Source organism: Silurus aristotelis (assembly GCF_946808225.1).
Source record: "Silurus aristotelis genome assembly, chromosome: 10".
NCBI lineage: Eukaryota > Metazoa > Chordata > Actinopteri > Siluriformes > Siluridae > Silurus > Silurus aristotelis.
Genome location: NC_139583.1, coordinates 24,099,976 through 24,115,374, shown reverse-complemented (window position 1 = coordinate 24,115,374; position 15,399 = coordinate 24,099,976). Strand labels below are relative to the sequence as shown.

Sequence of the window (15,399 nt, the reverse complement as noted above, 5' to 3'; positions counted from 1 at the left end):
CAACGCAGCAAAGATGTGTGGTCTGTTTCTCTTTTCACATGCCTTGAAAAGAGCAAGTGGGAGGCGGAAAGAGAACCTTGACCCCACAACTGTTTTAAACGGAGATGGAGTGAGAGATCAAACCCTAGAGCAGTGGTGATGTAAAAAGGGGGGTCTTTTTTTAGGTCTTCTTTCCAGATGTCATCACCATGGCCTTTGCTAAGGAAATCAGTAAGCACTGGGAGCTCTAGGGGATTGTGGGGGGTAGTAAACTCACAGGATTGGGACTGGACCCACCCAGGCGCTAAACACAGCTCTGATTGATGGCCCAATTATCAGGATCCTGTTTATTGTGCTGCTGTTATTTATAACAGAAAGGGGCAGAGTGGGTGGGGTTATGGGGGTGAGGGAGGGGGCGGATTCCCAACCCGCTAGAAATAACTTTCAATTTACTCCAAACAACTGAAAAAAATACCTTTTAATTAAGTAGACCGTGAGCTTTACTGACTCACTCATTCCTCTATCAGAAGCTGTGTCCATGTCAGACCAGAGCGGATCACTCACTTTTAATTAAGAACTGTTCTCATCTGATACTGACTCACAATGATTTAAAACAGCCCTCAACCATTCTGACCTCTGTGTTCTTCTCATCTGTGAATCAGAAGAAAATAACAGAGCATGTAATAGGCACTGTGGACAGACGAAGCCAACGATTTCTCCCAGCTTCTGTGAAGACTCTCCCTTCATAAAGCTTTTTGAGGAACAAGGCTTTCCTTCTCCGAATACGCCATCTAACGAGGTACAGAAAATCCCAGGTTTCCATCAGCAGGACATTATCAACAGAGATTACCACATGACCCTCTGACCCCTCGCCCAAATTAGGGTCCCCTTTGAAGGTGGGCTGGCATCACACACTGGGTGAGTCTTAAAGGTTGGAGAGATGGAGAAGCGGGAAATCGCATCAGCGTTGATAATAGAGAAAGCTTCCTCTAGAATAAAGAGCAAGTTTTGCCAAACTTGGAAGATATAGAAAGCATTTGTAATGGAAAATGTTGCTATTTGGGATAACTCTTTCTACAGAACAACACACGTGCCAGAAACTCAAATTGATGTCCATAGTGAAGCCCAGGAAATCAAATTGTACCCTATTTTTCTGGCCGATTAGTCATTTCCCACTCTTCCTGGTCACATGACATCTACCAATCAGGGAGGTTGAAGGAGCTAGAATTTACTTACAGCCAAGCATGTGAAGCCAGCCAGCATTTCAAACTGATGCTTCTTCTACATCACAGGGCTCTTAAACGCCAAAGGAACATGCTAACTGCGTTCTTCCATATACATTAAAGGCAGATTGGTTAGTTTCGCTTCTATTGACAGACAAACAAAGAGACTAACACCATTCCTACAATAAAGAAAGGATGGCCAGTTTTGTTCTCTTAGACTCCTTCTCAAGGGGGCTTTGGCAAATGAAACTTTTATCATCAATGGGAAATGTATGCAAAATTTACCTCAAACAACATTCATGATCAGCTGTACAGAGACAGAGACCAGACTACAAAGACTGATATAGCTTTAGGGAACACTTTTTTTTATCACAGACGTCACAGAACCATGAAGCAAATGTTGTCCTAGAGTTTTTGTGGTAGTAGTTGAGCGAGTGGTTGGTCTAAGATTTTGCTTACTCTGGTCCCATTTGCATTAACAACCTAACACTCCCTCGTTTAAGTGGCCACACAAACAAGTTCCAAATGGAGCCGTGGAGAGAAGTGCAGATGGTTTAACTATCAGTAACCGACCACACAGCTTTCAGCTTTTAGTGATTATACCGCCGTATGGTGAACATGGTGTACTATTACTGAGTCTAACCAAAAGTGTAAAAGAAGTTGTAAATTTGCTACAAACGCAAGGAATATATGCTCAATGGACACTTTAATAAAAACATGTGTGCAACTGGCAACTCATCCAATTAACCAGCCAATATGTAGTTAGAGCAGTGCATAAAATAAATAGTTAGCAGCATCCAAATAAATAATCTGCAGCAAAATCGTTGCCAAAGGTTCACAAACCAATGATCCTCCCGCCCCATATACAACAGTCTCTAAAGTTTACACATAATGGTGCGAAAAACAAAAAGCAAGCAGCAGTTTTTGAGTCAGAAATGCTTTGTTGATTACAGAGTTCAGACTGGTTCAAGAAAGGCAGACCACATTCTGTCAAACAAGAATGGGAATCTGAGGCAAGAAATTAGGAAAAAAGGACCTGGCGAAACCCGATCTTTAAGTGTCTTAGAGGATTTTGATTAGTAAGATTATATGGTTCTTAATGGTGAATTCATGGTGTGAGTATTAGGGATAGTAACTTTACTAAGAAATCTTTGTTTCATGGCCTCTGGCAGCATCGCAAACTTTACTTCACCTCAGTGTGCATGTCTGTGTTTACAGCTCAAGGCAAACCATTTGTGATGAAGCTCTAAATAACGCGGTCTGACTTTGAAAAATGAGCGTGCACATCGAACCAGCAGGGAATCCTCCATGCAACGCTCAAACCTTTTCCCGATTTGCTTGCTTCTGCATTTCCTCAATGAGCAAAATGTCCAAATGTTAACGACTCAAAAAGGAAATAAGGGGTCCGTTTTAGTTTTATGACACTTGTGGCCACAGCGCTGGTGGCCTAATGGGTAAAAGATCACCACGTCATGCTAATTAAAACACTCCCCTCACAGTTTACCCTCCACAGCTACGTTATCCTCACCTACTTGACGGAGCACTTAAGCTTTCAGTAAGCATCATCTTCCAGTCTTTACAACATGGCAGATCCTCAAAGCTAAATATTTTAAAAGCTTCACTTTGTTTGCTTGGATCTTGGCCTGGGTGCTCATTAACAATTATTTTCTGCTTTTATCCGTTTCATATGGTCACACCGAGGCTAGAAACTCTTGTGTTTTGGCCTTATTTAGCCTGTTGCATCAAGGAACATCTTGTACAAGGCACACCTTTGTGGACTGATTAACAGCAGAACTGTTTTGAGGTGGGGGTTTTGGGGGCACGCCTGATTCCCATCAGAATGGTCTGCTCTGGTTTTAATAAAACCAGAGCAGACCATTATCAGGGCAAAACTTATGCCCTGATTAGACCGTCTATATGACCAATGTCTCTGAATTAGGGCCCTCCATTAGTTTATGACCCTGCTCTGGGCACTTTTGCCCTGAGAAGCCATTTTCCCTTCTGTTTTTTTCAAGATAGGGAGAGAGGGGGTCCAACTCTTCCCACCCAAAACGGTCTCTAAACAGGCGGACAAGAATTAAACAAGGTGAAGCCCCCCCGCCTGCCCCCTGGGATAAATCAAAGCTCACTGCAAACTGCTTGGGGAAAAAAGGGGTAGAAAAAGGAACAGGTCAACATGTTGTGTTGACCTTTTCCCACCCTTGTCTTCAATGGGGTTTATAATGGAAGCTGGCAGACAAGTGGGGGAGAAAGGGGTAAAGAGAGAGAGAGAAAAAGAAGAATGGAAGCTGATAATCCACTTCCCCTTATCTCTTTCAGGCAAACAGAAACGCACAGCTGATTATTACGTTATACAGGTGCTATAATCTCGGCATCCAAAGGTCCCAAGTATTTGACGGGTGTCTAATCTCAATCACAGAGAGAATTACCACTGAAATTGGCATCAAATCGGAGGAAACTTTGACCTTTGACCTACGCTTTAATCCAAATATATTAACTTGTGTGTACTGACAAATCAACAGCAAACTCACTGATGCTGTTAACAAGGAAATCCTTGCAAGAACAGAATTTTTTTTTTCCCCCCAAACAAAACCCTTAGAATGCTCGTAGACACCACCATGCTCATTGTATAAAATAAATAAATTCAGTTCTGATTGCAACTGATTTTGGAGAGAATGTAGGAGTAAGTTACCTTTTATTATTTTATCCTCCCCTTCTATCTGCCAAACAATAGTAATACTGTATGCCAAAAGTTCAGATGTTGACTGCTAATTATATTTATTTTATAAATTGGTCAAAATGTTTCATAAATTCATAAACTCATTTCTATATCTTAATAGAATTACACCCTGAATTGGATGCTGGGTGAACAGATGCTACAATGCGCACACATTTCATAATGATAACGATTAAATCAATTAAGAGTCACCAACCCACCTACTAGTGGGTTTTAAGAAGAATCCAGACAGACACAAAAAGAACAGTTGGAACTCCAGCTCATAAGCTAAGCTCAGGATCGAACCATGGAACCTGGATCCGAGGTGACAACACTATCCACAGCTAAACCGCTCTCTATCTTTTTGTTTCTTTCCTCTGAATCACTCGTACACTGTTGACCCTGCATCAAGGCTGCGTCACAAACCGCACTTCATTCATGCTGAAACGGAAAGCTGGCAGCCCTGATCCGAGTCACTGAAGCTGCGTGACTCACACGCGGCCGAGCTACAAATAGTTCTTCCTGAATGGTGTACAGACATCAAAGAGCAGCGTGCAGGCACAAAACATACACACACACACACACACAATGTTGATAAATGATCGAGTTTCGATAAAGGTTATAAACGATAAAATATCTGACTGCAAATAAAGACATTAAGCTTACATGTGCTCAAACAATCGTCTGATCGTTTCTGACAACACATACAAGAACTTTGTAAACTTTTTTCTTTTGTTTTCTGCATTCTGTTTAAAAATGAGCATGTTTTCTGCCAACTTCATGATGGAGAAGTTTCGTGTTTCTCTGGGAGACAACAAGCTGTGGGTAAATAATTCCATGAATAAACTTCTTGCGAAAAGGTCAAAAAAGGCAGGCTGCTGAGTTAAATTATAGCTCCTATAAATTAAGTGATAACAGGAACAAAGCAAATGACCAATAGTAACAGTAATGCATTACTCATACGTTTATACAGGACAAACTGCACTGACTGACTTACAAGAGGAATAAAACTCCTCAGGACATGTGATTTTAAGAGAAGTGGCACAATAATACAGACTTCATTATTATTAACAGTCTAAGATAAAACAATTATCAAATTTTAATATGATAAAGTTTTAATATGAAAAGATATTATAAAAATGTTATAAAAATATTATAAAAATGCAGTCATAAATAATATATACAAAACTATATATTATTTATTTCTCCATTTGTTAGTTTTGATCCTTTCACGTCTACATTAATCTGGATAAATTTGAAAACAGCATTTTTCGTTGCTCACCCACACTGAAATGTCTTACGCTTAAGTACTGCCCATGAGCAAAACCATCGTTATTTCCGCCTGCCTTTCATTTACTTCCGGGCTCTATAAAACATCGCGGCAATGACAAAAAAACGTGTCAATTTTCAAAAGCCTCCGTTTTCACAGACTACAATGCGAGTTTTCAAATGGATTCACTTTGAAGAGTGTTTTTAGTCAACAAAAACAAAATAATTTTTGAAACCAAAATTGGCCATGGCCTTGGCAATTCCCACAAATACCAATTAAGCATGTTCGGGACAAACACGTGCTCCTGCCAAGACACAAAAGGTCAAACTCGGCACAGTCATAAACTGCTGCATCATAGGGCAATGTAACACCTTCAGAGAACAATGCACTCGCCCCTCAACCAAATACATGAGCTCACTGATGCCCACGGTTGAATTGGGTCGCTCTGGTGGACAGGGAATACAGAGTACAGCGTCCCATCCACATTAAGTGCGGTCAATTTTGACACCTGGTTAATGATGGCTGTAGCACCGTTAAGAGATTGTGAGTTGGATTCCTATTGCTTATTTTTTCCTGACTGTTGAATGAATTTTATTTGCATGTTAAAAACAAATGTATTACAGACCAAGTATCGTGATGTGATCATTTTCCCCCTCTTTAAAACAACAAAACAAAAAAAACCCCAAACAATTTATCCATCCCTTTCTCCCCTTTCCAGTTTCAATCGGGTCACATGGGAGCAGACTCTGAGGAAAAACGTCAAAGCTAATGACAAACCAAATCGGTGCCCTGTGGGAAAGTGAAGCACAAACAGAGCCGAGGTCAACGCCAAACAGAGAGATGAAGAAAACGCAGCTCCCGTCTCTCTCAAACCCCAAACAAAAGAAGGAGAACAGAGAACAGAGGGGGGGGCAGACACACACGGGGGCTTGCTCAGCCCTGTGACGCTCACTTGTGCATTCAGACACCCAAAGAGACAGTGTATAGAGATCAAACAATGCCCACACACAGACTGGGGACTCCCCAAGTGTGTGTATGGGTCCATTCTTGAGAGACCCTTTTAAAAATGGTTGCCGTGGACCTCTCGATTTTCTCATATACACCATTCTCGAGCAGACATTAAACTCTATTCATTGTCTGGTGCATTAAGACTTGGGAAAAGATCCAGACATTAGTTTTGTTCTCTTTTTTTTTTTTAACCCCCCTTTTCCCCCTGTTTAAAAGAACTACTCCAAACGAAGCAGATGTCCTCCAGATGTTTCTCCTCCAAACATCTGGGCTTCAAAAGCTCTCCTTTGTATCCCAGTAAATCTGAGAGTAATCATGTACGGCCAGAACCGGCTGGTCAGATAGCTCGCCAAATTTGCAAACCGCCGATTAACTTTACGTGCAAAATAACATAAATAAGAGCGGACGTCCTGCAGAGATGTTCTGCATGCTGCCGGACCCTTCGATCGGGGAAAATAAAGAAGGCAATAAACTTTTATAAAAAGGTAATACTGCTAAAAAAATTAAAAAATAAAAAATAAATAAATAAATAAATAAAATGCAACAACCTGTGTTTTTATGTAAAAAAAAAAAAAAAAAAAAAAAAAAAAAAAAAAAAAAGATAAGTGTTTCTGCCACAACCCATGTCCAGATGAGTTTAGCAGGCCTCTCTAGCCTGCACTCACTCTTGCAGCTACACTGGTCCTTTGTTCCCATCTGAAACATGATCCTCCCCTCCACACACACACACACACACACACACACACACACACACACACACACACATAGGAAGCCTGAGCACTGAGGCTAGCAGGAAAAATCTGACCTATCGCAATGCAGCTGTGTGTTTACAGATACTAGAAGACTTGAGTTCTTTCAAAGTAGCCTGTATTCCTGTTAACACTCAACATTTCGGATCATAACCCTCAGTCACCTGAACACTAAATGGATTTTGGGGCAAACAACAATGAAACGCACCACTGCTGGATTATTCACTAGGATGGACAATAATTAAACTTGCGGTCTAATTATTGTCCAATCGTTCACACAGCGCTGAGATCATAAACACTGCAGCTTTACAGCTACGTGCTGTGATCATAGTATGTAGTGCGATTATGATTATGTACGGGTGGGTGTTATGGCTGGAGATTTCCAGGGTATGATAACCCAGTCAAAACAATCTTCATTATTCAAATCAACCATTTAAATTAAAAAGGGAAAAAAATATCACTTTTATGATGTACATATTTGTACAAAAAAACGACAAGTCCCACCCTTTTTCTTTCTTTCTGAGAAAGTTTTTTGCTTTAAATCTTTGACGATCTTACTAATCATTACATTGCTTTCGAAGAGAATACGTCTGAAAGAAAGGGAGCGTTCTGTGGCAAACGAGCAACGTGCAATCGAGGTAGAAACATAACACGTTTAGAACAGTAGCAGATCACGCATCCAAAGAGTTTTTAAGACAGTCCACATCCGCTGCACTCTGAAATGGAGGTTTGCTGTAGGAATTATTATGGGGAAGTTCATAGGGAGGGCACTGCAAATCTTCAGGCGGTCGCAGCCACACAAAATGGATGAAAATTAGTAAAAGAAGAAACTGGTTTGGGTTAAAATAGATATATGGATAGACAGACAGAATATAATATCCAAAAAGCCAATAATGAGGCAACTTTCTGATCAAACATTGTGGTTTTCGGTTTACATCCGTTTATTCTGTTAAAATGTGCACATTAGTCATTGGTTCACCTCTGACTTTGCACTCAATTTACTTTACTCTTGTTTCTTACATAACTTACATTTCAGCCTCAATCCATCACATCCACCCCATATTTATCACACCTTACCGGTTATATTTATTGTTTACTGTTCATTTTTGTTTCATGTTTACTCGTTTACACAGTCTATGGTCCGTTAGTAACGACATTTCGTTCCTTTTTATACTGTGTATGTGGAAGAAGGACAAAGCTTGAGTTGAGTTGGTAATTCTGGGACTGACCCAAATCCACTTGATCAACAACAACGAAAATATCCTGGATCATGCCAACGAAACAGAAAACTCGAATGGCACTTTTGAGATTAGCGGAAACGGGACAATAAACATGGCCTGTCAAGTCAGTGACACACATCCTGTGTCTCTCAGTGACAACCGATTGATTTCCACGAATAAATCGCATTTTGAGCTGGGGCTTCCCTCAATGCGATTCCAAGATGGATTACATTAAAAATCAAAACCGCAAAAAGTTGGTTTCGACTTTACGCAAGCCCTGCAGATGTTGCCTCCACGATACTTAATTATGCTCAAGCCTTCGGAGTGCGCCGATGTCATGATACCGATTAAACACTGCATTGTGCAGCTCTTCTGAGTAAGCAGCATTTCTCACTCACATGACAGATTCTGTCCGGTTCACCAGGCAGCGTCAAAACCTCCATCTTCTAGTGCTGGTGATTGTGAACAAATATAAACGGGTGTGTATTTCTGGGAAAAGCCAGTTTCTGTTATCTCAGGATTTAAAAAGGAAAAACTAAAGGATGGATGATTTTAATCAAGGAGTTATTGCAATATGGATTGTGAGTGCGAATGTAAGTTGAATCATGGGAAAATTTAATTTCAGCAAAAGTTCAGCTTTTGTTCAGCCACACTCACTCGAACACAAATACACCTGAAAGCCCAACCCACACTGAATCACTTCAACCTTAGTGATTACGGTTCTGCCAAAATAAATCACTGCTGGGACTTTCCTACCTTTGTGTTTGAACTGGATTTATTTTACTTTTAAGTAATTATGGGTGACATTGTATACAGTCTTATAAGAGTTTTTGTATAAGCTTGGTTAAGCAAGGAAAAAAAAAAAAAAGCAACAACAACAGTTCAAACTACACAAATTTAGACTGCATATTACTTATAGTTGAATAATAATTGCATCAATATTATTGTTACCTAGAACACAGCTGATAAATCGATTTTTGCATTTAGGTTTGCTAGAAGTGTGCATAGACCTACAATAACACACGGTACTTTTACAACCATCATATCATAACAACACTGTCCAGCCCTAATAGCAAGTACTTACAATACTCATCAGGAAGTGAGCACAATGCCTGCAGAATCAGATAAAACATAAACTTGTGTCTGTAAATAACTTACTTAAGGAAGTATCTCTGGCCAGACGGAGTTTTAGCCATCTCCCAGCCTGGAGGCAGGGGCACATCATCTGAGATCTCATACGAGGGCTGGCGCAGGTGCTGAGGGGAGGTGCCTGCTGGGGTCAGGGTACTCATGGAGCCTGAAGTAACAGCGCTCAGCTGCAGGGAGGCAGGCGAGGAGTGCGCTCTGATGTGCTGTGGAGTGAGTGTACCAGCTGTGCCTGCATCTGTGCTCGCCTTTAAGAAAAACGCATAGAACGCATATAATCAGTGCTTACAACTGAGATTGGGAACTTAATGTCATAGGCAGATAGTGGGCCATTCATTTGCCAAAAAAAAAAAAAAAAAAAGGGTAAAGTGAAGTGACTCACAAGACAGCATGAGTCACACTACTATTGCAAAGGATTAAGATGGGAAAGAACGGATGTGTACCAGATCAGCAGGTCAGTCACATGATTTATAACATGAACAGCCAGGATCTGATGATCAGATTCTAAATTAAATCAAGAGCATTCATTTTTTATATATATATATATATATATATATATATATATATATATATATATATATATATATATATATATATATATATATATATATAAATAAAAGATAGTCTGAAAGTCCTGGTAGGAGTAGGACAGGAAACACAAGAGGCCTGGCCTGGGGAAACTCAAACAACTCTGTATCCCTGAAACAACCCCTGATTAAACATCTAGTGCACTAGACAGAGTGTAAAAGACGTAATTTTATATCCTGCGTCTACTACAGCGAGCGCCCTTCATGCATCAAGTGGGAAACCATTTGGGATCAAACCACAGTGATTATGAAGAGAAGAGCTGCAGCTACTGCGCATGCGCGCTAAGTTTGCGTTAAGGAGTTTGGTGTTGCCCTGCTGGGGAGAAAAAAAAGAACCTGATACACAAATCTGACCCTTTAAACATGTTTACATTGATAACATATCAGAAAAGCACGAATTTACATTACAATTTAGGAAATAACTGTTCCAATAAGAGGCACACAACATATTAATTGAATAAAAAAAATTATTAAGAAGTAGGGTGCGTTCAAGGGCGAGAAGATTTTGCGATGCATTCGTGTTGAAGAGGGTTTTTGTGTTGAAAAAGTCGTTTGTGATTTGCGAGTGTATTGTATATAGGAAAAAAGGGGGCCACTTGGGATTGAAGCGCAGTGATTAAAGGAGCGGATGCGCATGCGCACCAATCCAAGGAGTTTGTGTTGCTTTGAGGAAGGAGGAAAAAAAAAAACTTTTTGGAGATATGGATATAACACAGATATCTCTCCAACGGTGTTTAAATAGATCATTTATTCAGAAGAATATGTTGATTGCCAGGCCATGGAAGATGCGTGTGAGTGAAGTGTTAACACGCGTATTATAGACTTGCAAAAGTGTGTTATAATGTTGAATGTGTGTAGAAACAATGCATGTACAGAATCAATAATTGTAACACAACACTAAAGGTAGGAATAAAGGTGTCTTCAAGGGCGCACACACAAGAGGTCATGTAGATTATAGATGTCTTCTTGGTGTGTAAGTGTGCTTCTCATGGGTGTTACCTGTCTGGAGTGGGATTTGGGCTCGGGTGGTTTAAAGAAGGAGTCTGGTAGCTTCCTCATCCTCATGGGGACAGATGGAGGCACAGCGGCGCCTTTGGGGTTCATCACCGCGTTAAACAGCGCCTCCAGATCGGTCTCGGAGTCTCCACGGACGTGGACCACCTGGTGTCCTGCGGGGGGGTTGTGCTGACTCGGGTCCATGATTTCGAATTTAAAAAAAGCGAAGTCCCCAAAAAGGTTAAAAAAAGGAGAGTAATCACGTATTTGCGCCGAAAGACGCGTCAAATGAGCGCAGGAAGTCCGAACTGCGTGACTCGGAGCGGCTCTAAACTCATCAGCGGGTCTCGATTACTGATCCAAACCCTGCAGTGATCTCGCTATCCAAGCCTGGAGAAAATAAAAAGTTTTCCGCTTGGCCAGGAGACACTGACCAGTCTGGAAACACGCATATCTTCCCCAACTTTCCCAATCTCGGAAAAAAAAAATTCCAAAAACTTCCAGGAATAAAACTTTCCAAACACAAAATAAAGAAGTTTAAGATGCAAGAAAGCTGTAGATCTTCTCCAGTGAACGCAGCACGGATTTCAGAGACATCTGCAAAGCGACTTCTGTAGGAAAAAAAATCACTGCGCTTTCACTCCCCAAACTGTTTTTTCTCTCTGAAGTTCTTCCTAACTTTTTTTGGGGCAGGACATGAAACTTTTTTTTTTTTTTTTTTTCGTCACGTGATCAGTGAGTCATAATTGGGCGGAGTTTGGGGCTCAAGAGGGCTGCATGGCATTTTGAGTCTAGGGAGTTGCTAGTGAATTTGCAAAACTTTCATTTATTTCATACTGTAATTTAATTCATTCTACACACAGAGACAAAGAAAAGTAGATGGTGTGAAATAAAATTAAATATTAATTAAAATTTGCAGCTGTTATACGTCAATTCGGTGTGCTACGTAGTCGACTTAAATTCCGATGGTTGTAATAGAAGAGTCGACTCATTTGAGAATCGACTCCTAGTCCAGCTTGGAAATAATGTGGAGGATTTTGAAGGCATCATATACATAATAAGTGCAATTACAAATAATAATACGTTTAATTGGTAATCCAAAGTAAGAAAAATTATATAATAGAAACACATGACAATCCCATAATGTCACAGAATGCAAAAATAAATTTAGTTGACGTCATGCACAGATATTTAGAATTATTTAGAAATGCTTTATTATATAATAATTTACAAATAAACACATTTGGGGTTAAACATTTTTATCAGTCTCAGAATAAGCCATGCAATTTAAAATATGACGATTTTTTAAAAAGTAGATAGAGAAAGTCGTGATACCTTCTGTAGATTTTGTTTTATTTACGGTAATAAAGCTTAAACAGGAAATGTACAAATAAATTTCCAAGTATGTCTTAATTCCACCTAAATAAATGTGACAATGAAATGTCAATGCTGGGCTGAATCCTAAATGAACACTGTATACGTGCATAGAATATTTCGATTATGTTGGTTATTATTTTTATTTAAGTAAATAATTTTTATGTTTGTCGGAAAGTTTGAGGTGATTTATATATGCAGATTGTTCATAATTTCCCGTCTAGGAAAAAACCTTGAAAGAACAGAAAATGAAGACAGCCCAAGGTGCCAGTAAAGATATATGCAAAATGCAAAAGTGGGTTGTACATACAGACGTTTTGCTTTCATAAATAATAACTACATAATTGTATTTTATACAAGCAAAAATATTCTCCGTCACGATTTTGTTTATGGTCTCAGATCATAAATCAACACTAGAAGATAAACAGTTTTTCTTTCCTACACAGTGCTCATGCAGTTCCCATCATTCTTATGCAAATCATCCTTTTGCTTTTAACTGAGAAACCATTTAGTCCACGTTCGGATGGGTTACAACCATGAAGGATCTAAATAAAAAATTATTTTGACCTTTCCCCCTTTGTGTTCAGACAATTAAAAAAAACACCTTTGAAAAACAGATCCTTGAAAAGTCTTTGTGTATTTAATTGTACTGTATTTATATGCATCTTTACATAACTATTGTATCATTTTACATTTACAGCATTTGGCAGGCATCTTTATTTAGAGGGACTTACAAAAGTCCCTATTAAAACATTTCTTTATGCTAAAATACAAATAGGTCAGGGTCCAAGAATAATTGTAATCTCAAAATCTCAAATCTAAAAGTAGAGTACAGCAGGAAGAACAAAAAAGTGAATTTTTAATTTTATATATATATATATATATATATATATATATATATATATATTATATATATACCATAACTGCTAAAACGTAACTCATTAAAGAAAATTAGTTGGTTGCGCTGAATATTCAACCAAGTTCCATATAGATTTACACAGATAAAATGTATGATTTGCCATTCATTCATTCATTCATTCATTCATTCATTCATTCATTCATTTATTCCTCCTCAAAAACAGCTTTATCCTGGTCAACATTAAACTGCATTTGGAGTCAATGTAATTAAGAGAAGGTCAAACATAAAGACTTCGAGATAAGAAATGGCAATAAGCTGTGCACATACAGTATACGATTACAATGCTATAATCTACTATACATTTGCATTTGATGGCAAACTAAAACAACATTCATTGTGATAGTCATCACCTAAAGGGAAACACATCTTATCAGCAGCACCAACACTGACTTTCTGAATGCCTCATGCTTTCTTCATCCTCTTCTTCTTCTGCTCTTTCTGAAATACAGACAAATTGATTTGCTTCTATTTTAGTCATGGCCAGTGACTACGGTCACATGCTTTTATGAGAGGATGTTAGTTTCCATGTTATAAGCTCATTAAAGTGTTCTAATTGTGCTAGAGTGTCCATGCAGGCCTGTTGTCTTTTGATCGCTTCTGGACCACCCACCATGCTTTCCGAAGAGGAGAAGGAGGAGGGGAGTGTTTTGGGGACACCATCAGTCGGTCAGTACAGCACTAAAGTGATTTTCGAAGCCTTTCAGAGGACAAAAACCCAGCTACAAAACCCAGTACACCCAGCATTGATGATAGATCCACTTAAGAACTACATCTCAATTCTGGTGTTAGTGATTAAGTACAGTTTTGTGACCCATAATTTACACAATAAGCTTTTTTACTTACTTTAATGATATCACCTTAATCAACTATCACACATTTCCAGAGACTCTATTGAGATATTTCTCTTATTTTAGTTAATAATAAGTTTAATAATGTTGTTTTTTTGGGTTGTTTTTTAAATTATCATAAGGAGGGTCCATGTGAGTTAGGCTCCAATCTAATGCTAACGTTTAATTAAATTTAATTTTACACCATAGGCGTTACAATTCCAGGAGATGTGGCGCATCTGAACATGTGCGCCCTCTACAGGTCAGTGGACGCCTCTCGGATGTCAATTGACACACCATTAATTAAAAAACAGGAGTAATACGGTATTTTAAAAATCACTGACACTTTTAATGATTAATTTATTATGTCAATATATATTAATTTCCATGCAATTGAAACTGAAATAGAATCATTCTATAGCACTGCACTCAAATCAGATTCAGGCATTCGGTTTTCTATAAGTACAGCTTTGACATAGAGCTGGCAAATATAGTTTGTACAGTATCAACAAATTCACAAGGACTTATAAGTTATACACTGAACATCATTTATGACTAATATCGAATATATTATAATCTGTTGCTATTTAACAAGGAAAAATCATGGGTATTGTTAAGTATACTGTACGGAGATGTTTGTTTAGCACTTATGGAAGGAGTCTCCAGTGTCACTGCTTTGTAACTGGAAGTTTTTCACCATAGAGCCAGGTCTTTAGAACATGATGTTTTACATGTTCTTAGTAACAAGGAAAAGCTGCTGAAAAGCGTAAAGGCTGGTAAAGGAAATTGCTTTTAATACTGTAGCTGCTATAATGTAAGTGATAACAGGAACAAACTTTACTATAAAATGACAAAAAGTACGTGTCGTTCTGTAATAAAACAATAAGTGCTAGTGTTGGCAAATGGCTGTGGTATAAAAGAAATAAGAAAATTGTGTATTTATTTTAAACTGTACAACCCGTAGCATTTTGTTCTTGGAATACAATTTAGTACTAAGATTTTATTGCAGAATTGTGGAGTATTAGCATTTTAAGATTCTGTGCTAGTGGCTCCGATTTGTGCTCAAAATCCACTTCATGTGTCATTCGATTGAGATAAAACCACAAACATATATTAGAATGTTTAGTTTTAACTGTCAGTCATATTTCATGCAAAATCTTCATCACACCTGTGTTTCCGTTTTACTCAAAAGCACTTTTACCTGAGTTCTATTTGCTTTTTAACATTCATGTTTGCTACATTAGTGTTTGAGTGTTTAATTGTGTGTTTGGGTCAGTGCAGAATAGCAGCTTGCTGAAAAGGCCAGGTGTTAGCCTCAGGCATGTCGTCTCAGATATCTTAGTCTTCCTGAGCCAATCCTACCTGAGGGACTTTTTCAGTCTGGA

At 38.8% G+C, this 15,399-nt stretch overlaps 1 protein-coding gene and 1 long non-coding RNA gene across 3 annotated transcripts in view; both read right to left on the bottom strand.

Moving 5' to 3' along the window:
* Positions 1–11,577, bottom strand: part of yap1 (Yes1 associated transcriptional regulator) — a 32,766-nt gene extending 21,189 nt beyond the window's left edge. Inside the window, exons 1-2 of one of the 2 annotated variants that reach the window (XM_083553069.1) lie at positions 10,898–11,577; positions 9,324–9,559 (exon numbers count right to left, since the gene is read on the bottom strand). In XM_083553069.1, coding sequence (XP_083409195.1) covers positions 9,324–9,559; positions 10,898–11,098 — 437 coding nt within the window. In that variant the 5' untranslated portion in view covers positions 11,099–11,577. The remainder of the gene's footprint in view (positions 1–9,323; positions 9,560–10,897) is intronic. The other variant, XM_083553068.1, reaches the window with a different exon arrangement.
* On the bottom strand, positions 1,128–7,364 carry LOC310732597. Its single transcript, XR_014535530.1, has 2 exons — positions 1,528–7,364; positions 1,128–1,423 (listed from the first exon to the last, which is right to left on the bottom strand). It is a non-coding gene; the product is annotated as an uncharacterized lncRNA (long non-coding RNA).
* Positions 11,578–15,399: the final 3,822 nt, after the last annotated feature.